Source organism: Lycorma delicatula, chromosome 7, assembly GCF_047948215.1.
Source record: "Lycorma delicatula isolate Av1 chromosome 7, ASM4794821v1, whole genome shotgun sequence".
Classification (NCBI taxonomy): Eukaryota; Metazoa; Arthropoda; class Insecta; order Hemiptera; family Fulgoridae; genus Lycorma; species Lycorma delicatula.
The window spans coordinates 51046827-51062178 of record NC_134461.1 but is presented as its reverse complement, the minus strand read 5'-3'; the positions used below and the strand labels follow the sequence as shown (position 1 = coordinate 51062178).

At 29.1% G+C, this 15352-nt stretch overlaps 1 protein-coding gene across 1 annotated transcript in view; it reads right to left on the bottom strand.

The window, feature by feature from the left end:
* The window catches only part of LOC142327273 (uncharacterized), a 164918-nt gene that overhangs the window by 52559 nt on the left and 97007 nt on the right, over positions 1 to 15352 (bottom strand). Inside the window, exons 4-9 of the mRNA XM_075370165.1 lie at positions 14674 to 14842; positions 11268 to 11381; positions 9878 to 10126; positions 3656 to 3775; positions 2943 to 3082; positions 1097 to 1316 (exon numbers count right to left, since the gene is read on the bottom strand). Coding sequence (XP_075226280.1) covers positions 1097 to 1316; positions 2943 to 3082; positions 3656 to 3775; positions 9878 to 10126; positions 11268 to 11381; positions 14674 to 14842 — 1012 coding nt within the window. The remainder of the gene's footprint in view (positions 1 to 1096; positions 1317 to 2942; positions 3083 to 3655; positions 3776 to 9877; positions 10127 to 11267; positions 11382 to 14673; positions 14843 to 15352) is intronic.

The following is a 15352-nucleotide window of genomic DNA, read 5'->3' as shown; positions in this document are numbered from 1 at the left end:
TTATCTGATAAGCATTTCAATCATTAGGTTTATTGTACAGAACTACAAGAAAAACATTTTCTAAAGTGTTGTGTAGATAGGCAAAACCCCATCGGATATACCAGCTCCAGAGATCTGTGAATCTAAAACACAGATTAAGTAATGTCTGACCATAACCCATCTGATCTAAACCAGGGAAAAAGGGAACAGCGATAAGGAAAAGGGTGGATGGAAAGAAAGGTGATCTAATCACGGAAGGGAGACTGCCCTTCCGTGGGTAATAAAGAAAAGAATGAAGAAAAATTATAAAGTAACTTCTCTAGATAAGCCAATGAGAAAAGGGAACCAAAAGAAATAATATGACTTGGAAAAAATAAAAGAGAGAAGTTTATGTTTTGATAAAACTGGGGAAGATTCATTAATCTAAGTATAAATCAAGCAGATGAGAAAAAATCTAAGTAGAAGAGGAATATGAAAAAGAATACTATTAAAACTTTGTATGAACCATCAAGAAAATGAAATAAAATGAAATAAAGTGCTCAGAGGTTTTATCTCTCCATGTTATAAAAATAAAACTGATTTTATATGCTGAAAAACTTATCGTGATAAACAAATATAGTAAAAAATTTACAAAATAATCAATTATTAAAAATCAACTTCAACAGTTATGTTATATTTCTAGTTATTTAAAAATAAAAACTTTTCAACAATATGCAGATCATAATGTCTTTGAATATATTTCAAAATTTTCAAACTGTTAAATGAAATTGAAATTGTATGTTAATACTGAATAATGTTTTATTACTAATATAACAAGAAGCAGATGAAAACACAACCATCATTATCATATAATGCATGGTAGAACCCTAACATGACAATACAGTTTAATATTCAAACTGTTAATCTATGGAGATATGTTTATTAAATTTTACGAAATTAGTCATACTGTTAAGTGAAAGTGCTAAAATACAAGAGGCCATAGCAATGTAACAAAATTCTTATGTAATGCAAGAAAAATCAATTACAGTATTTTGATATCAATTAACTAATAAATACTTTGGTTCATCAAATATCTTTAAACTTACAAAAAATAAATAGAAAAAATATAAACGTTTACCCTGATGTTTGTTGAAAAACATTTGGCACCATAGCTGGGTAATTCTGATATGATGCTTAAATAATACAGCTTCGCTTGAAGACTGGTGAGGCACTTATGACTTGTACCTGTCATTGATTGATTGAGCTTTAAAAGATGACTAAGCAATTTTCTTAGCTCTTTTCTCTTCATTGATTCCATCAGTGACACTGGCACAAACCTCTCCAGGCCAAATTCTCTTCTGTTAAAACATTTTCAAACTTGTTAATTTATGATATTGTATAATTTACAGATACAAACAGATTAAATAAAATCTTCAGTCATCATTCTCAGAAAAGTAAAATTTAGTTTGAAATACAGTTTATTTTAGTTTGAAATAAATCCCACTTCAAAATATATATAATAACTCAAAAATATATATTAGTTCTAATGTTAGAGCTATACACTGTGTGCTGAAGAATACACTTAACCTTACAGGTTGTTTAAGAGATGTTCAAGTTGGGCAGACCTATCTTTTACTGATTAAAGTTCACTTATTAACTAGTATTTATATTTTTTGTGACTTACACTCCAGCAATTAGTTTTCTAAAAAAAAAAAACATCTCAGATAATAATTAGTTTAACTTAATTCTAATTATTCTGGATGAGATTTGTTTATGCCCTACATTTTTAAGTTCAGTAATTCTTAAGTTGTGATCTTGAAAGTAAAACAAAAACCTGTATAAACAATCTAATAAATTACTTTATTAATAAAATAATTTTAATAAAAAACTAAATAATGTATAGCATATTTTTAAGAAATATGTTTATTTATTTTTTTTATCAATAACTTTTGTAATTATTCATTATTATATATTCACTGGGTTGCTCTAGTGGTAAGACTTGTAAATCTGATTTTTAAGTCAAGAGGTTTCAGATTCAAATCCTAATAAAGATAGTTGCTTTTATTCAGGTTTAAATACTAGATTGTGGATACCAGTGATCTTTGGTGGTTGGATTTCACTTAACCACATGACTCAGGTATGGTCAGCCTGTATGGTTAGTCTATACAAGACTAAACCTCACTCATATGTCACAAACAAGGGATCTGTTTAAGAGCCCCAAATCCAGAAAGTTGTATGAGATAACTGAACTCTTCTGAATATTCATACAAGAATAAATAAAGAAATAATTTTATAAATAACTGCATTTGTATTTCAGTTATATTACTGTTAAGCAAATGGCTAAAATTAAACAAACTCATAAACAAACTTTCGTCCACACAATATCAAAGATTATCCATAAATCCTTTCTCACAGTTAAATGATTTAAATTATACTGAGTTGAATGGTAGACTTTCATGCATTTTCACGGTATTTAATAAACAAAACAAATTCTTAATATTAATTATCATATAACTACTGACAAATAGTATAATTACAAATTATTAAACATATTTGTCGTTTCTGTTTTGAGTATTTTATATATAAAGTAATGTTTATAAAACAAAAATAATATGGGGGGATGAAAAGTTAAATAAATGGTGTGCTGTTCAAAGATTTTTATGAATTCTGTAGCAATATGATTCTACACTGCAGTAGGCTATATGAATAAGCCTTAATTAATGTTTTAAATAGAATCTGTCATCCATTTTTTTCTAGTCTCTTTGTCAAAATTATTACTTTAAACTGTTATTATTAGTATTAGTAACTAATAACAATTAACTCTGTTAATTGTTATAGCACATGCAGTGCTGGTATCAACAGATGCTTTGAATGTGTGAGAGGTATGATTACTAATGAGTTAGTGCTATTTATCTTGCATGAAGACATGAATTCAACATTTTCATAAAAATTTCATATTATAAATTAAGTTTTACATAACTTACTCAATGGCCTTGACCGTAATTTTACTGGGTGGGATATTATTTGAAATTGCATGTTGATGAATATGTAATGCTGCCAACCTTAAAGCTATATCATACTTTAATTCTGGAGCATATCTTTCTTGAACCACATCATTACAGCACTGAAAAAAAAAACAAAATAAAAGCTGTCACTAATTAATACAACATGTTAAAACTAATACTATGTAAACACATAATATGATGGTAATGATGCATAGATAATCATTTTTTTAGAATTGTAGATTTTATATTCTGAATTAATTATACAATTAATTCTGAATTTGTTATGAATAACGACTAACATTATATTGTTATTGCCAGTAGAATGTAAGTTCCATGGCACCTGCTTCAGTTACCTGAAACTGGTGCCAAACTATTGATGTCACTGGCATTCATTAGTCTAAAGTAAAAATTTTAACATGGAATATGGATTTTTTAAAATAGTTTCTGGAAAAAGTAAAAAAATCAACTTTTTCTGAATTGATCACCTTTTTCAACAACTATAAATGATAAACTCTCCATGATGCAGGCAACTGGAAGTAATACTTAAGCTGCTAGACATTTTAGTTGATTCTTACCAAAATTTAAAAAGTAACAAACTAATTTTCGTATTTAGGTAATAATAATGTTAATTAATTTAAAAGAATAAGTTTTCTGTAATGATAATAATTCTATAATAAAATATACGCTATTACCTGTAAATAAAGATATTCAAATGCTGCCAGATCTTGTTGGGCTAATTCGCAAGCATCTCTTGGTACAAATGCAACACGAAAAAGACAACGTAAATTGTGAGAACCAGGCCTTGACGCTATCTATATTAAGAAATTATTACCAATTAACAATTTTTTAAAATTATACAATTATTGTAATAATGAAATAATCTCATTTTTCCCCCTTTAATTAAGATAATTTTACTGTGATATTTTGCATATTTATGTACATTTCAATTTAATTTTCAGTGATGTCATAGCCATGTTTTGCAACAGGTCTATACTTATTGCTTATTTACAGATATTATAATTCCTGTTTAACTTATAACCAGTCCAGCACTTGAGTCCTTTTTAATTGTATTTTAACTTCCATTGGTATGTATACTTGAAACAATTCAAGTTGTGTGACACAGATTTGAGTTTACAGACAACACATGTAACTGCATGTTTAGTGCAAAAAAGAAGTAGGATAACTGTGATTGGACCATTAAAAATCACATAATAAATTATGTGATTTGGTTCTAATTTTTCCAATTATTGGTTCTTTGATTTAAAAAAAATATGTTTAAGTGATTAGTTATACTGTAAGTTATTTTTGAGAATCATTATTTAGTTTAGCCATTTTCTCAAATGAATTTTCCAGTTAAAAAAATATATAAGATCAACTCATTAATTCTAAAGACAAATTAATGGTTATAAACCTGCTAAAATTATTCAAAAAATTATAAAAATGAACTTTCTAATTTAATGATTGCTGGAAAAAGTTGCTGAAACAATGACCATACCTGACAGATAAGTTTATAAAAAATTAAAGAAAAGAAAACCATGAGAAATCAAATATTGTAGTGAATGAACGAGAAAGATTCAACACAACTAATTTGACCATCAACAAAACAGCCAAAGCTACCATAACACTAATTTTTCTTTCAAATGAAATTCCTACATCGAATAAAATTTTTGGAACAACTAAAAAAAAAACCAAGATCTACCGACTGCCAGATTTATCTCAGATAATATTATACAGACTGTTGCCATTAAATTTAGTGTTCAAGTTTAAACATTTTTTTAAGAAGAAATTTTAAGAGTATTTTAAATAAGAGAAATGGCTTAGTTTGACAGTATTTAAGATATTTAAGCAACTAAAGCAGTATTGTCAGAGAAGGAAAGAAGTTTATATAGCCTTGTTGAGAAATTCTTGGCAAAGGTGTTGTAAAGTTTGAGCAAATACTTAATAAAATGAAATAAAATTTTTTTCTAAAATGTTTTCTCTTGGTTTGAATAATCTGAAAGGTAAATATAGAGAGTTACCTTTTGTCAAATTCATATTGCGAATGAATGGGTTTATAGAAGACATTCTAATATTTTTTTATTTTTTGTAAAAAAAAAGTAAAATATATTCAAGAGCAGATTTTTTAAAAATAGTTTGAAAAATTCTGCTGAATTTGGAAAATAACATTGTTCTTTACTCAGATAATACCTCTTACCATTCATGAAAATTAGTTGAATTCCCATTACCAGTTAAGAAAAAGCTGATATCCAGAAAAGGCAAAGAAAAAAAGAAAAGTTACCACTTTTAGTCACAGTAATTGTATATACCTACAACAGATTTATTATGTTGAGGTAAGTGTGGAGTAGAATGTCACAGTTGTAAAAATTCCATCATACCATTGTAAAATAAATCTAATAAAGCTTTAAATAAATGGATAAAAGGTTTCAGTGCCAGAAATAATGAGTCATATAAAACAGATGTGGGCAGTTTAAAAATGAAGAGAGTAATGCCAGTTTGCAAACAGAACTGGAAATATTATATCAGGAAAATTATTAACAAAGCAGATCAAGATATGAGAAAAATAGATCATATTCTGGATGGAATGATAGAATCATTTATAATTTACTACTATGATTAATACTGATAGGGAAGTTAATGAATTTCATAATAATATTGTGTAGATTAAACAATCAAATATGTAGAAGTTATAAAATAAACTGATAATTATAATAATAATGATAATAATAATTTTAAATTAATGCTGTTTAATTTATTCTCTGAGAAAACCACCTTAAGAGGTAATATATTTTTAGTTACTAAAAATTAATTAATTATAAGTTTAATTAAAAATAATTTCATGAAAAGATAAAATTACTCAAATAATTTCAATATAAAAATAATAACATTTACACAAGTATATGATTTAGATTTATTGATTTGCTAGTTGTTTAAAGTCACTGAAAATTAAACTTGTATAGACTATTATTAGTTATTTACTAATAACCAATTAACTAATTATTATTAGTTAGTTACAGTAGAGCTCAAGGTCAAAACTAAACCAACATTTTTCTAACGTCGTCATTAACAGTTTCGTTCAGATAAGCATGAATTAGTTCCATGCATTATTTCTTCTTTTTTAATGCGCATATCACCATCTGTGAATTTTGCAGCAGTGGATTTATCAGATTTGTGACTTTTTAATTTATTATAACGTCATCATCACGTGATGTACACAATTTGTTCATAACTCAGAGTGCACTCGTACTCTGTTTATTACCGCATCGGTAGACAGTGGTAGTTATAGGTTATCTATCATGGTGGAAAGTACTGAAAGGAGAGCGTCTTCGCTATCACAGATAAATAAAGGAGAGAGGAAAACTTAGGATATGAACTTCAAATTGTCTGTTTTATGTGAGGTATAATGTACTAATAACGTACAAGATTCAAAAAAGTTTGGTGTTTCTGAATGCAATATTTAACGTTGTCAGAAAGAAGAAGCAAATCTTCAAAATGCTGGTGCAACACGAAACGCATTCAGAGTTCCCAAAAACGAGAAATTTGATGTAATTGATAAGTGTGTTTTTTTATATATGCAGGAGAGATGAAACAAAGGCTTGTCAATAAATTGCGAAGTGATTCGAATGAAAGTGTTGGAGGTGGCATGTGAATTAAGTATTCCAGTAGCTCAATTTAAGGCAAGCTTGGGCTGGTGCAAACGAATGATGCGCCGTACTGCACTGTAATGATGTATCATGATGGTGCATCAATATGATGTGCTTGTGAGGCTGTACAATTCTTGCTTAGTGTTTACCGGCATATTACGCAGATAAGTTGATTGCATATCAGCTTTATATAATTAAGCCGAGGAAAGAACATAATTATCTTCTTGGCCAGATTGCAAATGCTAACCAAACCCCAGTTTTTTTTATATGCCATCAAATGTTACTGTAGACAAGAAGGCTGCGAAAACAGTATTGCTTAGTCATATGGGCAATGAGAAGTCATGCATTATACTCATGTTAGCAGTTACTGCAGATGGAAGAAAGCTTCCACCTTATGCCACATTAAAGAGAAAGATACTGCCAAGGGAACAGTTGCCAGCTGCAATTGTTTTCAAAATACAGGAGAAGGGATGGATGACTGAACAACTGATGGCAGATTGGCTGAAGGTGATTTGGGGATATCGACCAGGTGCTTTACTACGGCAGATGGGCATGCTAGTTCTGGATCCATTTCGTTAGCACACAACAGAGAAGATAAAGAAGCAGGTTGCTGAAATGAACACTGATCTTGTTGTGATCCCTGGGGGAATGACTTCCCAATTTCAGGTCCTTGACATTGTTGTTGTCAATAAGCCTTTTAAGAATCGTCTTTGGAAGGAATACAATGCCAGGTTGTTTAACGGGGACCATACATTGACTCCAACAGGCAAGTTGAAAAAACCAAGCCTAAGCTATTGGCCAAATGAATAACCAAAGCTTGGAGTGCGATCAAATGTGAAATAATCATCAAGAGGTTTAAGAAGTGTTGTGTTTCTAATAAGATGGATGGTACTGAAGATGACGAACTGTGGAAAGACTCTAGCTCTGAATCAAGTTCCAGTAGTTAAGGTGAACTGGAAGAGGAGGAGGAGGTGGAGAAGGAGGAGGTTGATGACTGGGAATGATACCTAATTACATTCTATGTTAAAATAGAAGTGTTGATTTTTAATTTTACTTTAAGGTATGTTTATTACTTATTTAAGATGAAATTTCAATGTGTTTTGATTAAATATATGTGAAAGCAGTCTTAAATATGACTATTTAATTTTTTCTAGTAAACGCCCCTCAAAAACTCAGGGTCGTCTTATATATGAGGCCATCTTATATTCAGGCCAATATGGTATTTTATTTAAACGAATGTCTGTCTACATCAGAGTCACCTAAATCTCATTATTATTTAAAAAAAAGAAGTCTGATGATGGAGTACCTTTAGAAACATGTTATTCAATAAAAAAATTGTAAAATGAATTAAATAAAAATTCATTTTGTAAAAATTTCTTTTTTAATTTGCAAGGAAAGAATGAATAATAACAAAAACTTTCAACAATTAAAATATATATCTAAAACAACTATTCTTATTCACTTGCTACTGGATTTTTTATGATTTACTAACAGTGGATGCATTTTGGTGAATATGTTCAATTAATGAAGAGAACTGGAATAAAATTCTAAATTTCTTTAATGCAAACTAAATTTTTTTGAAATTTAAAAGAAATTGCTGGTGGATGTATTTACTTTTGAAAAATGTTTGGAAGGTACATAATTACAACAAATAAAATTTGAAAAAATTAAGTAAACATTTTTAAAAATTGAGTTCTTATAAACAGATAAGAACTTTTATTCAGAGGAGCACCTATCTGGTAATTCAGTTTGTCTGTTACATATTTACAATTTTAAATATTTTTACAATGCATTTCTGAAATGATTAAATTTTTTTTCCATCATTTATTTATAGTCGCATCAACGATAATAGTCATTAGTAACTTAGATATAACTACATGATCATAAATTAGCATTAACCAAACACAATAAACACAAACTAAAACAAGAATAATAAATGGGTAATAAATATGGGAATATCAATCCAACTCTCACCATCATCCAACTCTCATCATCCCACTCTCTGATAGTGGGATGCGCATACAGTATACTGTAAGGGACCTCACGTAAGCAAAACCACTAAATTAGGTTCTTCATCCCACTATCAGAGAGAAACCACAATAGTCTTTTGATGCATTTCTTCTGGTTGAGTAAACACTTCACATCTGAACTAAGGTTTAATTGTTGTCGAATAGACCCAAACATTGGGCAATCTATGAGTAAGTGGTTACTCAACCTACTACTTTACACTGCACGCCTCACAAGTTCTGCTGAGAAGAGCCAAATAGATGAATGATTAAATTAAATTACCACTATTGCAGATATAATCTTACCATATTAAAATTCTGTTTTCTGAATTAATAAAATTTATCATTAGTTATATAAAATATCACAATTTTGGTAAATTACCATGTTAAGAAGGGTATTTGTATTTCTATGTGAGTATTGTAATAATAATAATAATATGGTGACAGTCTGAGGAATATTTAATTATTAAATGATGAAAGTAATTGCAATAATAATAATAAAGGAAAGTAAATAATTTATTTATGGGAATGAAAATAATTTTTATTTTTTTTGGAGAAGAAATACAGACATCATATTTCTACATAACTTTGAAAAGAACTATAATTTTTTTATGATTATTCAGAATTTATCCTTACATAAATAAAAGAAGAAAAAAGGCTGCAGTAGGTTAATATACAAACAATTAAATCATTATTTAAATCAAAGATATATGTAGTAGTCATTGTTGAAATCTTTAGATTATTTCTTAAAAGTACAGATACTTGTTCACTGTATAACTAGTAATCATCATTTATACTAATTTTAAATAATAAATATAATATAGATAAAGATCTGGGAATAAAATAAATACTTTCTGAAACTTTAATACATAAAACCAACTTTACTAAAGTAATTCAATTGAACAATTTTTTTCCATCAGAAAACACAGATCTATTTCACAATTATAGCATGAGTAAGATTAACACAAAAATCTCTGAAATAGTTAATGTTAGAAATCCAGAGTTATCAATTTAAGTTATCATGACGAAATCCCATGTAGCTATATAATCAGTAAAAAAAATATGTATTTAAAAAATAGTAATAATATAACCTATAAAAATTTGTAAATTTTTATCCTGTTACACTAATCTAAAAACTACTTTTGGTTATAAAATAAATAACTACTTAAAAAGTTAATTACACTTATAGTATCAGAAAGAAAAAAGGGATTTTCTAAATAATTATTACTCTGTACTCTAAAAGTTAATAATATAATATAATACATACCCTTGCTAATGAATGATCAGGATTTAGTAACGTTAATTTATTTCTTCGTAAACTTTTAACTTGTTCTAATACAAGTGAAAAATGGTTAATAGCTTTTATACATAATTTATTTTGTAAAGATTGTACAACATCTCTAACACGTGTTGTGCTATCATATTTAAATGACTTAGTTTGACCGTTTTCTAAGAAAACTTTTAAAACATTAGGCATTAATGGTACATTAGGATCACCTCCACTAAATGCAGACACCTAAAACAATACAAATAAACAAAAGATGCTTTTATCAAGTTATAAATTTATAAATAAAGTTTTATATTTTGATTAAGGAAGAATTCTTGAATATTTATTTATCTATGACTAAATTAAAAGTTGCCATTTTAGATCCTGAAATTAGATTGTAGTAGCAAGAGAACTAGTAACATTTACTAGCTGATGAAACTAGTTCCTAATAGTAATACATGTATCCTTTGTTAATATATGTGTTAGTGGGCAGTTTATATCACTCTTTGCAATTTTATGTCACTGAAAAATAACACATATATGAAAGAAGCAAAAATTTACATTAGAATTTATCTTCTAGCAGAGAAAACTACAGTAAAATTTACAAGATTAGTTTTTAACATCTGCTTTATATAAATAACAACTGTTATAGTAAGTAAATAAACATATATTTATTTACTGCTGTGGTATTCATTTTGATTTGCGAGTGAATTTTTTCAAATTTTAATGTGGTATATACAATATAAACTGTGAGATTATACAATAAAAAAACCAACATCTCAAAACTAACTATAGATTCCACTTACATGAGAAAAGTGTATAAAAACTTCAAAGAGATTTTATTGAATACTATAAGCAGAGATGAAAATTCTAGCTTGTTTAAAAATAAATGGGATTTTGAAAAATATTAACATATTTGATATTTTAAATGAAACAGTCAGTGAATACTTTGATGTAAAAACTGTTATGCTACTGACATCAGTAATTGATTCAACCATATTAAACTTTAGCTCTACTTTCCTATTTGTCTAGTTTGATCCATTTATGTTCATTTACTTTAGAACTCAATGTATTCAGATATATGAAATACTGACAGTTTTCATGAAGCTGTCTAGTAGTAAAATAATTTCTTTCTATTGGTATAGTGTTAAGTTATACTTGCCAAGGTCTGTTCCTAACTTTTACTTAATCAACATAAAGTTATTTCCTTTTACATAATAACACAATTAAACAGTGGGGAAAATAATGACAGAAAGGTAAAAGACAGTTTGTTTTTGGTAGAGGAGACAGATGCATTTTAGTGTTTCTAATTCTAGTAAAAAATTATAATATATTAATATATAATCCATATATAACAAACAAATAAGTTTTACATAGCTTAAATACGTACCGGAAAAAGTGGTGACCCATTTACAACAACACCTTCAGCAAAACGTACTCTAGAAGGATTTGATTTTAATTTTGCTTTCTTTGCAGAACTGAGGAGAGCAGATTTTCTAGTAGACTGAAACAAGATACATTTAAATGCTACTGTAGATAATTAGTGAACTAAAATCCTAATTATAAGAGTTGGATCAAAAACAAGAAAAGGACTATTCTAATTTTCATAAAGATATCTTTTTTCATTTTTGTCAGTTAATGTAATTTCAGTTAATGTAATTTCTTCTAATTTATTTTTAGTATTACACCTGAAACTCATAATTTTTTTTAGATTTGACTACAAGAATGATGCCATCAACATATTTTAACATACTTATTTTTTGCCCTTAGATTATTAATCCATTCTAAATTTTTTCTTTTAGTTCCTGTATTAATTCTTTTATGAATGTTCAAGCTGGATTGCAACATGGTTAGACAACATCCTCATTCTTTTTTCAATAAGGATTTGCCATCTATTCTTATCAAAACTACCTGCTCGTTTCATGAATTGTAAATTCTTTTACTTCTGTATTTTGTATAATCATTTTTTCTCAAAATTTTAAACATTTTATTTTCACATGTTTAAATATAATAATGGAACAGAACAAAACGTAAGGGTAGCAGGAGAATTTGTTTCTCCCTACCAATCGCAGAACCTGAACAAATTTCCCTTGCTGCTGTGTTTTTCATTTATTGGGCAGGTTATTATTATTTCATTTTATTTATGGATGGAATTATTAGCTGTGTTCCAATCCTTTAGACCGGGGATAATTTGTTGACCAGGGCTGACTGTGGGAGACTAGGTGTATATGAGCTTCATTCTCCTGGCATGATTCCTCTGTAGTCTGTCCCCTGAAGTCCTTTCAGTGCTAACACCTTCTGGCCTAGCAGGAATACGCCTATTGAAAGCCCTAATGTTTGGAGAATGCAATGCACTCTCCTTTCCGGAGGGAGTTGCATGTGCTGGCTGGGACATAATTGTAAGAATTTGGAAATGATGATGGGTGTTTGATGAGGTAAAATTAGGAAACTTTCTTCTGTCGGGCTGCCTTCACTATTGCATCTCGGCTGAATTCGGTCATGTTGGATCTCGGTCCTTAGTAGCAGGCCGATCTTCATTTTTCTTTCTTCTTTAGCCTGCCTTTCCATTAACCGGATGTAAATAATTTACAAACTGTAAACCTTGAATTGTCCTGTGGCCCTGAAAACAGCATCAAGGGGGAAAGTGAAGGCCTCTTCACTCTTCTGTTGGGTTTCCTTTTTCACTCTGCTGGGCTTTCCTTTTTCATTCGTCACTGTCCATCTTTGATCTATTCGCTTATTTGAGGTGGGAAAGGAAGTTTGGATCTTATAATCTTGTATCAAAATTTCACGTTTGCGAGTGTTGTGGGGGGAGCGGCGATAATCTTATTTTATTTATTTCATGAAGTAAGACGCTCAAAGGAAGACTTCTTTAAAGAAAAAAATTATAATTTTAAAATCATCTAGACAGAAAGAAAGAAGCGATCCTCATGCTAAAGGGGAGATTTAATCATACTATCACGTGGAGTTGCGGCGCGGTAATAGATAAACCATGACAAACCTCACACGCAAATCTCCAGAGTGAAAGAACCTAGTTATCATGTTTTTGGAACAAATCCAAATCATTGTTAGTTTTCGGCATTGTAATTTGTTCATACTAATGGTTCGATTTACAAAATTTAGAAGTATGTAAAAGTATTAAATAGTCACTTTTTAATGGCCATTTTTCGGTGCAGTGGTTGGCTTGAAATTAATTATAAAAAAAAGTCCAAAACGGCTCCATTGTTCAAAATTAAAGTCGGATTCAGACTTTGATTATACACTTTAATCTGTATGACCTAAGTTTCAGAAAAGTTTATTTTAAAACAATTTGGAAATTCGTAAAAATTTCTTTTTAATGGTTGGAAATTGCACTTCTGATGTGGACAAAGCCGAACCGCTGCTGTATTTTGGCATTGTAGTATGCCCGAAACGTAATAATCAAATGCCTTCTTCAGCTCAAATGCTGTGTAGACAGTTTTATTCTTTTTGCATTCTAAGTTTAATCAGAGAGTTAAAGAGTGAAGATTAATCTCAAGTATCCATACAGTTTCCAAAACAAAACTAATCTACATGTAATACACCTAAACCAATTGGTTCCAAGTAGATATTTGTACAAATATGAAGTTAGAACTATAATGCAGTAGTTTTAGGTAGATTTCATAACAAAGCTACCTATTGTTAATGGGTACCAAGATTTGACTTCCAGAAAATTTCGACATATCTTCTCGTTCACATTCCTCAGACCCCAAAACCACCGTCAGTTCAAAAGTTTATATATACATTTATATATATTTCACTTTCTTGTGGACACAATAACTAACGTAATTTTACGCCAATCACTTTCAAATTGTTCCTTAAAAATAACTCGTCCCAAAATCTCAGTCGAGTTCATTAATGGGCATAACTGGACCATGGGGGTATTAATGGGGGGGGGGGGGCTTTTTAAAAAAAACAAAATATTGCTATAACTTTTTTATTAAGTAAAATATCGAAGTCGTTTTAGGTTCCTACTATTCTTTGGATAAGGGCCTAAAACTTATCTAAGTAACTTCTTTTGATATCACCAACCATTGGCCCAGGGGGGTGGAAAAAATGGGGTTTTGAAGACAAGAAAAATCATACTTCCCTAATAGGCACAGCATCGACTTGGTTTAAAGTGGTTGTTAGTCTTCTAAATATTAGCTAAAAACATTTATCTGTAACAATTTTTGATACGACCAACCCTTAGAGCAAGGGATGACCAAAATGTTGCTGGAATTGTAAGAAGATGGGGCTTGTCATATGCTAAACATGTGAATCTTTTTTCACATGCAACCATTGTCGCATTGAGTAAATTTGAAGTTTTTCTTAACTTTAAGGTGGAAATCATTTTCATCCCCTACTTATCACTGGTGAAATCTATCTTCGCCTTCCGGTGGGCTGAAAGGGATTTTTAAATTTATCTGTTGTTGTTTCTTTGTTATAGCAACAATTACATTTATTTAAAATCTAAAGACATTTCTCTACATTTGTAAATTCTATAACTTATCTACCTAATCTATTCAATCTAACTTTTACCTAAACAAGATAATTCTGACAGTATATCATTTACTCTTCGTCTGGCTATTTTTATTTAAGTATTAATATTAAAAACCCTGTGTTATAACAAAATTATTACATTATATTGGAGTATAACATCATTGATATTGATCAAAATAATTAACACTATATCATTAATGCAAATTTAAAAAAAACTATTTTGGAAAAAATAATAATATAATAATTTCAATGATTTTTTTTTTTTTTAAATCTTAATGATCACTTCAAACACTTACATTATCAAGAGGAGGTTGTGTTACAAGAAGTTGGACGGATTCAGAGCACGCTCTCACCAACTGTATAACATGATCTCTCGGTGCAGTGCTCACATCCTCTTCATTAATTCTCAAGATCTGATCACCAGGCTGCAATTTCCCTTCACTTGGTCCACCCTCAGTAACAAACCTGTATGCATATAATTAAGAATGAAGTGAATTTTTATAAAAGATGTAAACTATATTTTCTGTATAATTTAGTATGATGAGTGGAAGATTACATTATTTATTATTCATAAAAGAATATTTGTATCATCAGTGAACTGGTTTGATGAGCTTTTCCAAAACTTTCTAATCTATGTGACTCATTTAATATGAATGCATCTGTTACAGCCTAAATGTTCAATTATTAACTCTGTTTAATCTAATTTCATCTATCTTTACAAACATCTCAAGTCTATCTCTTTTTATTCAGATATTTTGTAATTATTAAAAATAGTTCTAAAAACAGATTACAGTTTAGTCTAATATTCATACAAATGAGTTAATAAAACTGATGTTTATGTTAATAAAATACTTTTTCTCAATGAACATATTTATAATGATGATATTGCCATTCTTGCTACCTATAAAGGATGGATCATACTGATGCTTCACAGAATCATCAAGAATTTTTTTTGACATAGTTGACATTTATAAC